Below are 17,453 nucleotides of genomic sequence, written 5' to 3'. Positions count from 1 at the left end.
CACACCTCTTCTACCTTTACCGGGGCTGGTGTCTCTGCCATCCTTCAAGGTCACTGCATTACCTTCTTCAGAAAACAGTCTTGGATCTTTACCCAAAGGTTGCTTGATATTGCCTTATTTTCAGCCTGCCTTTTCTACCCTGCTAGACTGTAAATTCTCTGAGGGATTTATTTTCTTTTGTGCCTTACGCAGCAGCGGGTCTCATTAAATACCGGCTTAACCAAAGCTCAAATGAGAAGAAATCAATGAAAGGAGGATTGTGATACTTTTTTTTTTTATAAGAGTGATCTGTGCTTTCTAATTTCTTCTCCCAGGGTGCCATTGTTCCCTTGTGGTGAACAATAGCAGAACTCACATTTTAGTATAACACTGTGACGTCAAACCTTTGTTTTACTCCAGTAGGATCTACATAATTGCATGATTTAAGTTTACATTCTTGAGAGTTGCCTACAATGAATTTTGTATCTTCTTTACTTTTCAAATCTGCATTCTAGTTCTTGCAATCCTCTATGCAAAGATGTCTGTAATAGGACCTGGTTATCTTTCATTGGTGCACTACCCTTAACGTCTCCAGGTCTCATCGCCAAACAGAAGAGAATGGTCATGGTTGTATGGTCATTGCCAGCTCTTTTTCTTGCCAATGTCAAAGGCCAAAGCCTTCTTCAGAGCCTTCGAAGAGCAAAATGAAATTTAAGGAAGCCCTAAGCATTTAGGGTTGACGATTAGTTTTCTCTAAAGTCCCTTGCAATTCCTAGGGCCAAAGAGTGTAGCCAACTTCTCTGCACTGCCAGTCTGGTGGTATCAGTCTGTCAATGTCTTTGATAGCTGGTGTTCTGCCTGGAGGCCTCAGAACTTCCCCACGGCTTCCTGAGGAAGTTGCTTCCTTCATACCTCTTTTTATCATCCAGACATCTGCTGCCTGTCTCTTGGTAGGAAACATCCATTCTGTCACAAATATCTACTTCTTTCCATTCAGAATATGGTTATGGCAGTAGAGTAAGGATGCTATGTTAGAAATTGTCTCTCAACATAATCATGGTTTTAAACTACTCTCTGGATGGGGCAGCTACACCTGAAAATAATTCTGCTGACTGAGATCCTTGGGTTTTGTGGACTGGGATATTCATCTCATCTTTGGGGTGGGGTAAGTGCCACTATTCTGTTATTCATTCATTCAGAAAATATTGATGGAGTGCTTACTGTCTTCCAGGCATTTTGCAAGTGAACGTAAACTATCAGGTAGACATAGTTTCTGTTCAGAAGAAGCTTACATTTTAGTAACATATAGTCAATAAATGGGTAAATAAGCATACATACAGGATAATTTCAAGTAGTAGGTGCAATGAGAAAATAAAATGAGGCAGTTGACAAAGAATAACTTAAGAAGTAGAGGAGCTAATTTTTATTGAAAAGTTCAGAAAGGGTTCTTTGAAGATCTGAGGACCCACATTTCAGGTGGTAGGAGATTCATTCAAGGGAATGATAACAGAGAGGCAGGCAGGGGCTGGTTATGGAGGGTCTTGAAGGCCATGATAAGGAGTTTCTGGATTGCAGAGGAGTACCACTGAATGAAGTGAAGGGAATAACATGAATTATTTTTATGTTTAAATGACATCTGTTTGGATACTATGTGATCCCAGTGGGGCAAAAATAGAAGAGGGTTGTGTTCAAAAATTGCTACTGCAGCCCACTTGCTGATGCGAGGGGAAGATAAGACTTCAGGGTTTTTGACCTGGGCAGTTAGAGGATGGTGGTGCCATTAACTGACCTGGGGAAGACTCAGGGAGGATGAGGCTGGGATGGGGCTGGAGGCTCAGAGAAGCAGCCATGTGAAGCAGAGAAGAGGATGCTAAGAAAAAGGAGGGTGGGCGTTTTCACTTCTGTAGCAGCTCATAAAACTTCCCTTACAATTGGCCAAGGGGCTTCCCCTCCTATGATTTCCTAGGTTGCATGATTCCCTTTTGTGATTTCCTTTCTTCTTTAAAAAGCAGCTCTTGATTCTTATCTGTTTTTTTAAGCATTCATGAAAATTGACTTTCCCTATATGTGAACGATGGAAGTACATAGGAGATTTTTTTTTCTTGGCTCAGACCCCCATTTTCAGCAGCTTTTCAGCCAGGATTAGATTCTTGACAGTTTCTCAAGTGCTACTAGATATTCCATTGTCATTTACAGTGACTTTTTCCTTTTGTAATGCACATGTAATTCATTTGAATTTCATCTGCTCTTTCTTTTGAATCTTAAGTTAATGCGACTGCATTTGTGCTTTTCTCTCCTCTGAATATCCTTCCTTGTATTGCTTTTCCAAAGACATTTCTATTCTTTCTTCAAAACTGCTGCCACTTCTGTTAGGCCCCTTTCAACCAACCTAAGCTGAGTCAGGCTCCCATGCCACATACACAACCCTCTATGACTCATGCTCCACGTGATAACAATTGCTTGAATGCATGTTGTCCCTTCCATCTGACTGCCAACTTTTCAAGGTCTAGGACCATGTTTTATTCGTCTTTGTGTCCCCGTTGTCTTCAGTGGTGCCCACTGCTTGGTTACTTTTGGTTTGGTGATGAGAGTAGACAGGTCATTCTTTAGGAAGTATGGCCCACTGTTATCTTAACCCTAATATTTCTGTACTACTTATTTGGTTGAATTACTGTTAGCTACCATTTATTAAGTGCTTCTCACATGTCAGCCATTGTTCCAATGGTAATTAATGAAACCTCTGTTTCAATGAAACAGTTCTATGAATCAGGTGAAGGCTGAAGTGTGTTTTTTTATCATACTCAGTTTCTTTCCATTTCTGTACCTAACAGCTTTCATTTGCAGATACCATTTACAGTTCTTTACCATTTACAAACTGGAGTTTTTTTTTTTTTTTTCTTTTTGACAGTACTAGGGTTTGAACTCAGGGACTTGTGCTTGTTAGGCAGGTGCTCTACCACTTGAGCCACACTCCCGGCCCTTTTTGCTTTATTTTTTTAATAGGATCTTGTGTTTATGCCCAGGCTGATCTGAATCTCCATCCTCCTGTTCGTGTTTCCCACCTAGCTGGGATAATAGGCACATACCACCACACCCAACTTTTATTGATTGAAATGGGGCCTTGCAAAACTTCTTAACCAGGCTGGCCTTGAACCATAATCCTCCTGATCTCTGCCTCCCAAGTAGCTAGGATTATAGACTTGAACCACTGTTTGCCACTGTGAATAGCCTGGCTATTCACAAACTAGTTTTACATACATTCTTATTAAGGTCTTAAAACAATTCTGAAAGTAATGTATCTTACAGATGGAAGAAATTCATTCTTGGAGAGGTGACTTGCTAAAGGCCACTTTGGCTGTTATAGTTGGTCATAGGTTCTTAGCAGGCAGTCACCCATATTCCCTCAAGTTGGGTATACTGTGGAGAATCTAAGTACCATATGTCCTAAGTGAGTACTTCCTTTTTCCTCTCCATTGGGTGGTATTTAGGATCCTCTGAGATGGTATTTTCTAAAAGGGATATATCAGGAGTGTCTGAACTATGCTTTAAAATGTAAAAAAATAGTTTTTAATAATTAAATTAAAAGTTATATAAGGCATGTATTCAAGGTAATATTTTTAGGGATATCTGAGAAAAACAGCTTGCTAGACATCTTGAGAATAATAAAAATCTCGCTAGCAGTTATTTGACCAAAGTGGAATCATTTCTCCCCACGTTCAGCCTGATTCTGCATTCCTGTGATGAACAGTGCTCCTTTAAAAATGAAGAGGATCTTGAGCCAGTTGTGCCAGTGGGATTAGCCTGTGTATGTTTGGCTGTTCTAGGCTTGAGTCCACTGTCCTTGTCCTGAAGCATTCATCAGCATAATCCTTTCAGAGAAAGCACAGCTGAGTAGTGTGTGTCTCAAATTACTGCTCTCTTCAAGTGCTGAGTGACCCCATGATTCTGTAAGGTGAAACATGTTGGGAGGTGAAGTGGGCGTGGATGATGGTGGCTGTGAGTGTGAGGGAGAAGGAACCCATGAGGGCTCAGAGGCTGTTGAGTGGGAAGTGTGACTGCAGGGTCCTATCAGTGTGGGTGGATAGAGGGGAAGTAAGAGAGGGCACAGGCTTCACAATCACTGTAGTCCTATTACCAGGAGGCAACTTGGGTTTCAAGTTGCTGAAGTCCCCGCATTCAAAGGTGCATTGTTAGAATCACTTTGTTTCACTTTGGTGGTACTGTTCTTGGCCAGGAAGTCACTGAAAGTCCTGCCCTGTCTTCTTCCTTTTGAGATCCTTTGGGAGGATAGCCAGGTAAATATGCTGTTGTTATACATATGTATAAGCCTGAACTCTCTTTATAGGGAGTTGTTGATCACAACCCTTATTTAAAAAAAAAAAAGACTGCATATTTCACATCTGTTTGACTCTGGCAGCCACCTTCTGAGGATGAGTAGAACGTGAGTGCAAATTAGGTACCTGTGATGGGCTGGTGGTCAGCAGGTCCCCTTGTTGCTTAGCCTGCGGGTGGTGTCCACAGAGAAGCTTCTTAAAAGCACTGTGTCAGTTTTAGTAGGTTGGAGTTCTCTTATTATCTGAAGATGCTCTGACTTTATTATACTTTTAGAGAAGTAGAGAAGGGTGATGGTTTGAGAAAAATTAATTTTCAACTTAAAAAAACTTGTCTTTGTAATTTTCTTCTTCCTGGAATAGGAACTTCCCTTAATGTCCAGTCGGGAAGAGTTTACTTCCTATAAGGGCCTCAGTTTATCCTTCTCTTCCCTGAGACTGTTCCATTTGTAGTCTGTTTTTAAGTTTCTTCCCAGAGAAAGTCTTGGTTTCATTCTCTCATTCTTTTCCAAAGCTTCATCTTTCTCCTTATAGTTTTATATCTGGTTTTAGTTTTATGTACATGTATATGTGTATACACACCTATTCATACCATTCCCTTCTACTAGTTATCTAATCTATAAACCTTTCCTTTTTTTTTTTTTGGCAGCACTGCAATTTGAACTCAGGGCCTCACACTTGCTAGGCAGGCTCTTACAGCTTAAGCCACTCCACCAGCCCTTTTTTGCGGGTGAAATGGGTTTTTTCAAGATAGGGTATCACAAACTGTTTGCCTGGAGCTGGCTTTAAACTGTGAACCTCCTGATCTCTGCCTCTTGAATAGCTAGGATTACAGGCATGAGCCTCTGGCGTCCAGCATCTATGGACCTTTCTCACTCCTTTTTTACCTTTTGTGATTGGCTATAGGCAAAAAGCCCAGGAGACAACCATGGAAAGACAACCTTGTCATCTACAAGCCTGACCCAGGAGAGGGGCTGTCAGGCATGCAGTGGTACCATGGATGCATGGTGGATTTTGACGTTACATCATAGATTGTTATGTGCCCTTGACTTCACACAGAGTGAGGTACATTACCTACACAGGGTTATTAGAAATTATAATATATTTGGACATTTTTAGACTGAAAAAGTACTTAGGCCATTCTTCATTTTAATATGTGCAGAAATATTCTGGGAATAAAATTGTGTGGCACTACTCCCAGTTATGATCATTAGATTGTTTTTAGGGCTTTGCTTGTCATAATAAGGATTCGCTTCTTCCAAGATCAGACAAGGTAGGGTGCGTTCAGGGTGGTATGGCCAGTAGGATTCGCTTCTTAATGGCTTTAAAATAATTTGTTTTAATGGTATTTAAAAGACAGATTTAACAGAAGAGACAGTATTGTGAACCCTATTTAGTGAAAAAAAATCCAGCACATTAGGAGCTTTCTGAAACTCACAGATCAAATGAGAAATCTGTGTCTCTGCAAGTGAAATCTGACAGGATGGTTTTAGGCAGGCAGGGATGAGAGTGTAGGTGGAAGGAATAAGAAGGGTGTCGTGTTTAGAGCTGTCATCAGAATGAGTGTTGGGAAAGAAGATGGCATCATGGAAGACCCGGCTGAGGGTGGAGACTATTGGAAGAGCCACACAGAGCAACGATGTAACTACCTCCTTCAGGGGCTGCAGTTGTGAACAGGAGGAGGCCGTGATGTGGTGGGTCTTCAGTGAAGGGCATCGTCTCCCAGGACCCAACGTGGGGGAGAATGGTAAAGAAGGAAGAACTTCTGAAGAGGACTTGACCTCATGTTGTGAACTTGGAGAAGGAGTAGTAGCCAAGTGGAAAGGTTTGGAGGAAAGATTTGGAAAATCCAGGTTTCAGTTCAATGGGAAGTGGGAGCGTCATTTGGAAAGGTTGTTGGCTGTCCTTTCATAAATTCCTCATGCAGCAAAGGTGGTTCCATACTTTGTTCTGTCTTCTCCAGTGCTTCAGTCTGACCCTGCTCTTGGGAGCACAGCCCTCTCTAGCTGTGTCTGTCTGCTAATACTCCGTTAATCTGCCCTGAGACTGTGTTGAGTTTTGTGATCTCATTGCACTGTGGCGTGTAGTCCATGAGAATCTCTGGTCTTGGGGGGCAAGCTTCCCTCATGCCTTGCAGTTGACCAAATGAAGCCCTGTACGTTCGGTCTTGTTTGGTTTCCTCTTTTCACCCTGTGTGATTGTTTTATAGTTCTGATTCTTCATTTAGTGTGTTGGTTATTCCTCAGAACTTTGTTTCACTTTAGAGCTTGGAAAGATTGCTTCTACTACTTTGAGACTTTGGTAAAGGTACTGGACAGATCTAGGACTATAATACTATTTTGTTCCTCTCTCTAAGCGTATCATGATTTATAGTAATGACCACTTCCTGGTAGGCTTGGTAACTATCTATAAATCACACCGGAAATAGGACATATGTCTTATCAAGGTTTAGGTACACAATAGGCAGGTGAGCTTTCTTCTTAATCTATTGCTTTAGTAGTCCAGGAAGCAGGCTTTTAAGTGAACCCTTTCTGTTTTCTGAGTCACTATGGAGATTAAGTGTGAAAAGTTCTTTGTATACAGGCTTTTGAAAATGACTTAAGTATTTTTTAGCAGACTGCAAGCAAGTTAACACCAATAATAGCTCAAAAAATTAGTTGGTAAAACTAGATTTTACCAATAGCAAAGACGTTTTCAGAATAAGTTAAGTGGGATAAAGGAATATAAAACCTACTGTATTTTATGCAATAAACCTTAAAGGCATTATTGTCAAACAATTTAACAACCACCATGTGGAACAGTAATCTCAAGAGCAAAGCTAAGATTAATAGAGAGTAGAGTTAAAGGGGAGACATGCTTTACTTATGTGAGGTAGAACTTCTCTGACCCTGCATCGTCAATTAGAAGCCTCTTGCCTACCAGTTGCCATAAATTCTTAAGATCTTGTGGGACATAATTCATCTTGGTGCAGAGACTAGAATTCATCTAAAGCAGCAAGCCTTTCTTCCTTATCTCTTCACTTCTCTTGGGCCTTAATTTCCTCTTAAGTATGTTTGTTCTGCTCTTTCTATTTGAAGATCATTCTTCTTGATAGAGAAGATTAAATCAAAATGGTGTTGGGAAATTTTCCTGTCTAACTGTCTTGAATAAAAATTATACCCATTGTTTTCAAATGCTGACATATCTTAGCACCACCTGAGAAGAGTGTTAAAAGTATGCTCATTCTTTAACCTTGAATCAGAAGGTATGAGGTGGAGCTCAACCAAAATGCCCAAGGCCCATTACCCCAGAATCACCTGGCCCACCCAGAGCCAATCCTGATCCAGTCTGGAGGCATCTCAGGAGCCTCATTCCCACAGTGAGATGCTATGTCGAGACCACTAAGTGCCCTAAGTTTGTTTCTTTGTTTCCTGAGTGTAACCCCTCCATCCCACCCTTGTGCCCATTTCAGCTGCTGTTTTCCTTACACACCCTTCCCTGTGTGTCTGGTCCTACAATAGACTTCTGTTTTTTGTTAGGATGCTGATTATGTCACCCTAAATAAATTTCTAAAAAACCCTAAGGTGACTTTCTATTGAACTTCAGGTGAAGACCAAAACTCCTAGTACAGTTCAGCAGGTTCTGTCTAACCCGGCTTCTCCCTGCCTGCTCCGGATTCTCATCTCACACTGTTTTGAAGCTTTTTGTCAGTGCTTTATAAACACACTGGTTTTCTGTCCGGTCCTCAAATAAATGATACTGTCTCTTTCCCAGGAACTAGGTACCTGATGTTTTCTTTGCCTTAATGCCTGCCCTCTTATTCTTGCCCAGTTATCTTCAGGGCTTTTTCTTTCTGCTCAGGTCTAAGCTTAATCCTCATGACCTTAGAGAAACCTTCTCTGATGGTCGGGTACAGTTGGGTTCCCCCGACTCCCCCCTCATGGATTTTTATGGGGTCGTAGATGTTTCCTTTTAAGCACTTTCTACAGTTATATGATTATTTGATTAATATCAGTCTGTCCTATCCAGATGTAAACTCAAGAGGTCAGGGATTAGGTCTTATCTCTATTCATCTAATAGCTATACTGCCTAACACAGTACCATAGTAGGTACTCAATAAATATTTTTTAAATGAATGAGTGAATGACTGGGTGAGAATTTGTAGAGCCATGGATGTCATCAGATATGTGACCAATAGGTATCTCTGGAGATCTTCTATAACACTCAAGCTACTATATTTGAACCCCTGGATGTTGACCAGCATCCTAATTTGAACCTGAATTTACTACAACCAGTTTGATACTGGGATTTGAACTAACTTTCCTCACCTTGGCTAGTACCACATTGCAGTTACATTTCAAGTTCTGGTCTTACCTACTTGTATCTTGTTCCCTTCTTCTGCTGGTAACGCTACCATTAAGGATCAGGATATGCCAAGGCTGAGTCCTGTTTAGATGGTATATGTGGTAGAGCCTTTTGTTTCTTAAGGTTTACTTTCAAAACAAGAAAAGTCTCTCCTTTTCTATAAGACAGTTGTGAGTTTCATGCAGCTGAAAGTTGTTGATACATCAAAGATACTTCTCATCTCCTTGTCTTAAGAATGCAACTTCCTTCTGGTGTCTCTTTTCACATTTGTTACAGGATGTGATATCTTAGCCTCTACCTGTCGTTTCTCATTCTCTTCCCTGCTGTTGTCTCCTGGGTTCCTCTTCTCCCATTGTTTGCATTGTACCATAACCTGTTGTCATACCTGGTGTCCCTACATAGAACCCAGGTTGATCCAAACAGCTCACTGCCCTTTGCTCAAGTTTCACTTTAAAGCTTTGTGAATTAGTTGGGTTGGTTATTGCTAAATGATTCTACTAGTCACCTTAGTTGGTTTGAGAAGACCCTGGGGAAGGCAAGAAGAGTCAGAATCCTGCTTTTGGGTCTTCTCTGCTGACATGAGCTAGAATTCTGTGATAATGCACACCATTATGCACCCATGAGTGTCAGCTCCCATCTACTGCCTTTTCTAGCCACCTCAAACCAGCTCAGTGTAGCTTCAGTGATTTCCATGGCACCTGCTGCCTCCAGAAAGGACTGAGTGTAGAGAGTTCCCTTTTCTGAGTAGATAGAATCGTAGCATTTTATAGTTGGAAGACATCTTGGAGACAATGCGTCCATTCTTATCTTACAGGTTAGAACAGTGAGACTCAGAGGTCAATTACTGGTCCACAATTGCACAGTTAGTACCAAAGCCTCCTGTCCAGGCTTTTCCTAAGCTTGGAGGAGGCTATTCATGTTAAGACCATGTTTCCTATTAGACAAGAGAATACAAGCAAGTGGGACACAGTTGTTCTAAAATTCTAGTCTAGCTAAAAGGGTTCTTAGAGAAGACATAGACTGTAGCATTTAGTATTTAGGGTAAATTGTTTTGAAATGGAATTTCTGTGTGTTTTGATCTGTCAATGTGAACATATTTGTATTATGAGTGACAATAACGTGATAGAAATAGGATAGGAAATGAAAAGTCTGTTCCTCTGAATTAAGATTATTGATTATATTTGGCCCTGGTAGCAATCAAGAGAAATAGTTCTTAACTAGTAGGCTCTGTATGTACTGCATTTTAAATACTTCAGTTTTCTCAAGAAGTATTTGAGGTTTATAAGCGTGATTTGAGTACTGATTAGGGGAAATGGGTAGAAGGGGTGGGACCTCAGGGATCTCTGATTGTGCTCTACTCCTCCAATATAGCAGGTAGTCACTGCAGACACACTGAACTTTGACAGAAGCCTCTAGCTGTCATCTTGTCATTTTATATAGAAGCCTACTGATAGCACAAACAGGAAGAAGCCCTTTGTGTGCTCGTTCAGGCTTTGCCCTTGGTGACTTGCTTCCTCCCATCTCTGCATGAAATTCAGCACCATGTCCATGGTGTGGTCTGTGAGTGATTGTTTTGTGCATCCCCACATGTCTAACCAAAGTGTTTGCTGAGGGAGCCTTGTTAACAGCACCCTCTGAGTTTCCACACATCCCTCTTACTGGGCTTTTTATAAAACCCTCTGCCTGCTCGGCAGCCCTCCTACTCAAACTTACCATTCAGAAAGGAATGCTGAACGTTTTCTTGTAGCCCATTCATTGTCCTAGGGTGCCTTTCTCCTAACCATCTGCCTTCCTCCTTCATGTCTTATTTTGACCCTGAGTGTTTAAAGCTCAATTATGCAGACATGAAATTTTCTTTTTCAGTATTTTGAAAAATATGGAGACTGTTAGAGCCCACAACCTTTACTTATCATTTTAGGACTATGTGTCATCCACTTTTTATTCTCCATACCAATGATTGAACTGTGCAAGCTCTACTCCAGCTCAATAGAGACAGTTTGCTTTCCTCATGACCCCAGATTTATATAAATGGCTATCTCTGTTTTTGTCTGATGAAAGAGAGCTTGAGACAGCATTTTTGAGCATCTCCGGATATGTTGCCTTCTGTAGTGCTACATTTTAGGGTTTACAGAGTGGTAAAACATAGGCAAGCACTCTTCAGGAAGTCTGAGCTGAAGGAAAACCACCCTAGAAAGAGAACTTACAAAAAACAAATCCATTCTGACATTGGTGTTCAGTGGTTCATTTCTCACTTTACAGCTTAAAAAAACAAAAACAAAAACAGAAATACATGCTTGTGATAGACTTTGCCTCACTTGGCACAAATGCTGAAGGAAATCGTTGCCCATCTAAGGGGTCCAGCAAGTAACCTGACCGTTTGTGCCTGCTGGCAGCTCTTAGTTCCTTTCACAGCATCAGAGACTGTTTTCTCCTGTGTTTCATCGTCAGGGTCTCTTGCGAACGAGGTCCTCTGTAGCTCTCTCCTCTCTTCAAGTTAGTCATTTTGATTAATCACATCCTGCCTGTAAGTACAGCAGACCCATTACATAGGAAAGACCTGATTTTCTCTTTCAAGTTTACGTTACAGGTCAAATTTGATTTCCTCCTCCTCTAACCCCCCTATTTTAGGTGACAGGAGAGAAGATTGTAGAGAAGTAGGGGTGGAGTCATATTTAAATGCACTTGTGATATTTAGTATTTCAGACTTAACCAAGCAGTAGAGTGTGCGCATGTAAAAACTGCAACACCGTTTACTTATATAAAAACATACGGCAATTTAAATTCAAGTTTAAATTTCTATAATGTAATAAAACTATTGATACTGTTTCTGAAGATTGCCATATAAAAAGAGTGAATTATACTGTTTAAGACATCATGGGAAGATTTAAAGTTCAACATTTCTTTTGGCATTTTCTGTGAAATAGTGTTGAATTATCTTCTAAAAACTTGGAGATGCTTTTAGGGGTTTCAGGTCACCCAGGTTATCACCTGAAGGCCATGTTCGACACCTCTGTCCTCTGAGACATAAAAGTTAAGGCTGTTCTTACTTATGGTGGAATGGTAATGGTAGCACGTACTTCCCTCAGCCTTTCTGCAGGCTCAGGAAGACAAACCAGCCAGTGTAACTCTGGATGAGGCCCAGTGAAGGAGTGGATTAAACCTGCTCTGTGGGACCTGAGGTTGAGATAAGGACACATTCCTGTTTGTTTATGGTTAATTAAAAGGTTGGTTTCAGTGCAAGGCCCTGTATCTTCCCTAAGTAGTGACTTTAGGTTTGATTGGCAATACCTAAAAATCATCTATCACCAGCTCTGATTCATCCAAATTCTGAGTGAATCTCAGAAGTCTCAGGTTTCTTCAGGGTGTACAGTTCAGAAACTGTTCATGAGATCAGGTTAAGGTGACTTTCCTCTACTGTAAGCAGTAACTGTTGTCCATAAAAAAAAAAAAAAAAATTGAAAATGTTGTAACCATATATTTAAGATAGGATTATATTTTCTTGGTGATTATTTAGGATGTCAGAGTATTTTACAGCCATTTTTCCCACTAAAATATTTTAAAAAGAGTGTACAGTATTTTCACATACACTAAAAAGATGACTAAGAAGTAACTATTAAAAGATTGTGTAGATCTTTTACCTTTTAATAGATACATTCACAGATCTATTTTTCAGAATGTGAGCCACACATAGGACACTCTCTAAAAATTGTCTTCTGCTGAAAGAAGAGGTTAAGGACTGGCAGCAGATGCAGAGTGAAGGTTCAGTGAGGGGAGAGGCTCTGGCTGGTGAACGTTGGTTGGGTTCTTTCCACGTGCTAAGCTTTTTCTTACATCATCTCACTTAATCTTCAAAATAACCTTATGAGGGAGGAGATATTCTCATTTCTCCTCGTTTTGTGCATGAGGAAACTTGAAGGTTATGTAATTTGTCCACTCACTCAGTCCAGAAATGGTGGAGCTGGAATTGATGATTGCTCCTTTGAGGGTATTAGAGAAGACTGGGGTATTTAGAGAACAGTGTCCTTTTTTAGTTAAGATTGATTCTCTCCCTCTTTTAATGTTATCAAATCTAGTGAATTCTAGTGTTTTTCTTTAGTAACTCTCTCTAAGCATATCATTATCATATAATCTTAGGATGGTTGATCTTGAAAGAGATTGACTGGACTACAGCCAATCCTGTGACAGACAAAAAACAAAGAAAGAACTCTTCACTTGTTTAGGGATAGTGAAAAGCTATTTTTTTTTCTCTCATTTTGGGTATCTTCACGAAAGCCTCCACTGAAAGCAAAACTATCCTTCCACAGACTATTCTAGTATACATTCTGGCAGTCAGGAAGTTTATGTCAAACCGAAAACCTTACTCTTATAGACTAAGAGAAAATTAGAGTATGGCTAATTATGACTTCATTTTATTATTCACTCAAGCCAGTCTGGGGAGTCATTCAATATCTGTTACTACATACCTACTGTGTGCAAGGTTGAATACTTAATTATGCTGAGTATAATTTTGGATGTCTTTAAGAATAACTGGGTAAACCCAGCTACCCTATGTCATTAGAGTCAAGTTTTTGCTTTTCTGATAATGATGCTGATTTGACATTCCATCTATATTATTTAACTTTCACTCTGAGGCTCTAACTGTCTGAGATAGTGCTATTACCTTCACTTAATAGATAACAAAATTAAAGCTTAGCAACATTAAGAAAGATACCTCAGGTCACGTGGCAGAGCCTTGGCCAGGCGAACTCCTAAAGAACATAATAATAGTTTTATTGTAGAACTTCATGTTATCAAAATGCTTTTACTTATATTACTTCATCTCATTTTCCAAAGGAGCACAACAGTAGTTATTATTGTACTCATTTCACAGATAGCACTTGTATTTATTATCTACTTAATATGTATTAAGAGTGCCAGATATCTTTATCAGATATGGCCTAGTTCATGTAATGGTTTAAAAAAAATCAGTTAAGTGTCATTATTCTCATTTCACATGTGAGCCACTGGGGTCCCAGCAGTTTTAAGTGACTTGCTCGGTAGAGTATGGAGCTGGCTGTAAGTCTAGCCTGGGTTTGTCCACCCAGTCAGCACGCATAGCCACTTTGCTGCATTTGCTTCGCACTGCCTCATTTTCTGGGTGAGGACACAGGAGATTGTTAGCTAACCCAGCCGTGGCCATACAGCTTATAAATGGAGAGGAAGTCCATTTGCGTTCTACTATTCTGGGCTGCCTCTCTGCATAAGAATGATAAGGCTGTGTCTTACATCAGGGTCAAAACCCTCATTCCTCCACGATATGTTTAAGTTAACTTCAATCATTTTTTATCTTTCTTTTTGTATTTCTTCCCATTTTAAGCAGGGGCCATAGCTTACTACTATGTTAAAGTACAGGAACGGACATACAGGTTAAACTACTTGCTTTGGAAGTTGTCTGGTGAAGTTAGAGTAGAACTCCAACCCAAATTGTAGTCCTGCCTGACCATCTCACTCAGTTCTGTGGTTCTTGTCCTTTTTATCTTTTGAAAATGTCGCTTGAGAGTAGGGCTTTCCTTTATGAGATTGTTTTCCTGAGCTCTAAGGAACGAATCTGTTTCCATCTGAAGGTCTGAAGGCCACTCACCATTTTTCTGAATAGGGAACTACATTCATGGTGTGAGGCAAGGGAGTCTGTCAATATCTGATGTATAACAAGTTCCAGTTACTCAAGATTTGAAATGTTGCCAATCTAGCCATTCTGAGCCTTGAGAGTTTTAAAGCACAGAAGTTCATTAATTTTAATGATCAAGTATCCTTTAGATTTCTGAAGGAAAATTTGTGAACCATTTATAGTACTACACTTCTATTAGAATTGCAAACTCTGGTGAACACGCCTTACAATCACATTGGATGAATTTTTTCTCTATATCTGCTGATGTTGAGAAGATCAGATAAATATCCAGATGCATTTAATTATTTCCACTCAAAGGAAGTATGTCCTATTTAGACAGCCTTTAAATAAATTGTTTTCAAATTGAACAAATAAACAAGAAATAGCTAAACTCAACTGCCTTGTTGTATTAAAAAACCAAGAGGCTTTACAAGAGGAATCATCTCAGGAAGAATTTGTGTCTTGCTATATACTCATTTTTATTTGTAGAGATAAACCCGAGTTTGGCAATGCCTAGGATTGAACCCAAGGCCTTGTGCACGCTAGGTAAGTGTTCTGCCACTTGAGCTAAGGCCCCAGACTTTTGTGCAGTTTTTGAGACGGAGTCTCACTACTACCTTTGTTTGGGCTGGCCTCAAACTTGAGATCTTTTTTGCCTTCACCTCTCAAGTAGCTAGGATTACAAGCATGTGCCACAATGCCTGGCACATTAATAGTTTTTGAAAATTAAAATGCTCATTTTCAAAGAGTGATAGACGATGGAGTAATTTTAAGCCTATTCCAAATGTATTCACTTCAGTTTAGGTATGTTTTAAACATGGAACTACCTCTGTGGTACCGAGAATTCTTTTCTTTTTATAAAGGTAAGAATCAGTGCTTACTGAATGTTTTTTGTGCTAGACTTTTCATGATAGTTTTTCTCAGGTAATCTCACACTCCTGTCATTGAGGTATTTTAACCCCACTTTTATAGATGAGTGTGGCTGAGTAATTAAGTCAAGATTACCCAGAAAGTAAAAGTCTCAGAACTAATTCTGACCCTGTTTCTGAACATTCCAAAGTCCCCACATATTCTAACGCATCAAGCTGTCCTGTGAACAGCCTGATCTGTTAGAATTTTTTAAATTAACATAAAATTTGAAAGTTAGCATAAAGATGTGTTAAGAGAAATTTGCTTATGATTCTGTTTGCTTAGCCTCCAGGTAAGAGCAAAACATTTTGAGCATCCTCTTTTGTGTTGGAGACATAGCAAATTTACCTTTTTTTTTTCAAGGCCTTTTAACAAATCTACGTAGCCTTGAGTTTCTGCCTTCAAGAAACTCCACAGAGATACATCAAAAGACATTGTTAGTATTCAGTGGTTAACCCTAACCAGTTTCCTGGGTTTTTTTCTTCTTCTTATTACACTGATTATAGGTGACATTTTCAATAGGATTAAAAATATTTTCTATTCTCCTGTTTTGGGTCATTTCTTACTGTCAGAAGTGTATGCTTGACATTGGGATGGTTGGTGAAGTCAGTTGTTAATGGTAGTTGGCTTTGGAATTGAGTTCTTTCTTGTTCTGAAAGGTTATTTTCTATTTTCACAGTAGCACGAGAACAGTGCAACCCTCTTCTCTCTTTCATATTCATCTTCATGATCCTCCCTCCATTCTCATCTCTACCCCTGTCCTTTAACCCCCGTGCTAGCAAAGACCATCCAGTGCCCTTTGCTGTGCTGGAATCATGGAATCATTCACTTGAAAACCAAAAAGCACGTCTGAAAGATAGCAGTTGGATATGCAACAGTAAAAGGGCACAGTCTACATAGTTTTTAAGTTCTATAAGTTAATTTAAAAAACTCTAATTTTAAAAAAGAAATTAAAATATGTTCAGTGGAGGAATTTTAGAGAATACAGAAAATAAAATAAATTCCACTTTGTGAAAATAAGCAAAGCAGATTGCTTTTTAAATGGCCATTAAACTTTCCATGCAGAAATATTTATATGCAAGTGGGACAAAGAGTCCTTATGCATGATCCATTTTGTTGCTTTCATAGTTGCTTGAAATCTAGAAAGCTTGTGCTCTTAAGGGCATGAAAGGGTGAGGCTACAGGAAATAGTCAGTTCTTATGTATTCTCATTGTTTTTCCTGCTTTACCCTTTCTAAGTTTTGGGTTGCATGTTTCTAAGGCTGCAGTGGCTGGTAAACTAAAGATTTTTTTTTTTTTTGTCTTCTTTTTCCTAGACCCCAGGCAGGCACAGTCTTCCCCGCCGTGGTCCTATGACCAGTCTTACCCCTCTTACCTGAGCCAGATGACGTCCCCGTCCATTCACTCCACCACCCCGCTGTCTTCCACACGGGGCACTGGGCTTCCTGCCATCACCGACGTGCCCAGGCGTATTTCAGGTAAAGACTGAACTTTAACTAAAAGCCCAACCCTGTGCAGGGGCCGGGGAGGGGAGTAGGATGGGCCAAGCCTGTCTTACCTACACTTGCAGTAACTCTCTACTAGAGAGTGGGCAAGGATTTGAGAACAGGCAACCAGGTTTACTGAATTATGGGGTTATCAAACACTTGAACATTTTAAGTCAAGAGACTGAAAAGTCCACTCGAGATGGCATATTTAAGACCATAGTTAATGTTACCCAGGTAGTGTCCTGCTGAATCACATCCCATGTGGGGAGCACTGTCTTGTAATTAGGGCCTTCCCCTGAGGGTCTTATGCCAGGCCTTCCTCTGCTTGTGTTCCTTTCTTTTCCTAACATCTGCCTCTACACCAAATTACAGATTGATGACACAGTCCTCCATTCCTAAAGACACCACACTAGCCATTTCCAAAAGAGAGCACCTGTGAACTCAGGAACCTTATCAGAAACCAGTCAGTTCAAGTGCCGTTGGCCCACAGGTGGCATAAAAGGCAATGTGGGGCCTCTGGACAGCCAACTCCAGACTGAGGTCATCTTTCCATGAAGCCCACAGCACATTGATGTCATGCAGTGTGGCAGCCTCCGAATTCACAAATCCACTTTGAAAGATACATTCGCTCCCTCCCCCAGATTTGTGGTTTATAGTGGAAGTTTGTGTGCTAAGTGACCTGGCTGCCCACTTCTTTTCCTGGAGAATTCATAAAGAGCCAGAAAATGGCAGGACTTCATACTGTCAAGTGGAGAA

General features: G+C 40.2%; 1 protein-coding gene and 1 long non-coding RNA gene across 7 annotated transcripts in view; one reads left to right on the top strand and one right to left on the bottom strand.

Annotated features, from left to right (window-relative positions):
- Runx2 (RUNX family transcription factor 2) overlaps positions 1–17,453 on the top strand; it is a 116,926-nt gene that overhangs the window by 67,892 nt on the left and 31,581 nt on the right. For all 6 annotated transcript variants that reach the window (XR_012450627.1, XM_074082014.1, XM_074082013.1 and 3 more), the window contains one exon: positions 16,527–16,688. Coding sequence is in view for 5 of the 6 variants with exons in the window: in XM_074082014.1 (XP_073938115.1) it covers positions 16,527–16,688 (162 nt within the window). In the remaining variant the exon portion in view is untranslated. The remainder of the gene's footprint in view (positions 1–16,526; positions 16,689–17,453) is intronic.
- LOC141425624 (uncharacterized) lies at positions 10,691–16,679 on the bottom strand. Its single transcript, XR_012450628.1, has 3 exons — positions 16,586–16,679; positions 13,366–13,402; positions 10,691–11,176 (listed from the first exon to the last, which is right to left on the bottom strand). It is a non-coding gene; the product is annotated as an uncharacterized lncRNA (long non-coding RNA).

This window comes from Castor canadensis, chromosome 8 (assembly GCF_047511655.1).
Source record: "Castor canadensis chromosome 8, mCasCan1.hap1v2, whole genome shotgun sequence".
Classification (NCBI taxonomy): Eukaryota; Metazoa; Chordata; class Mammalia; order Rodentia; family Castoridae; genus Castor; species Castor canadensis.
The sequence above is the reverse complement of the archived record's forward strand: the minus strand, read 5'-3'. Positions and strand labels throughout refer to the sequence as shown.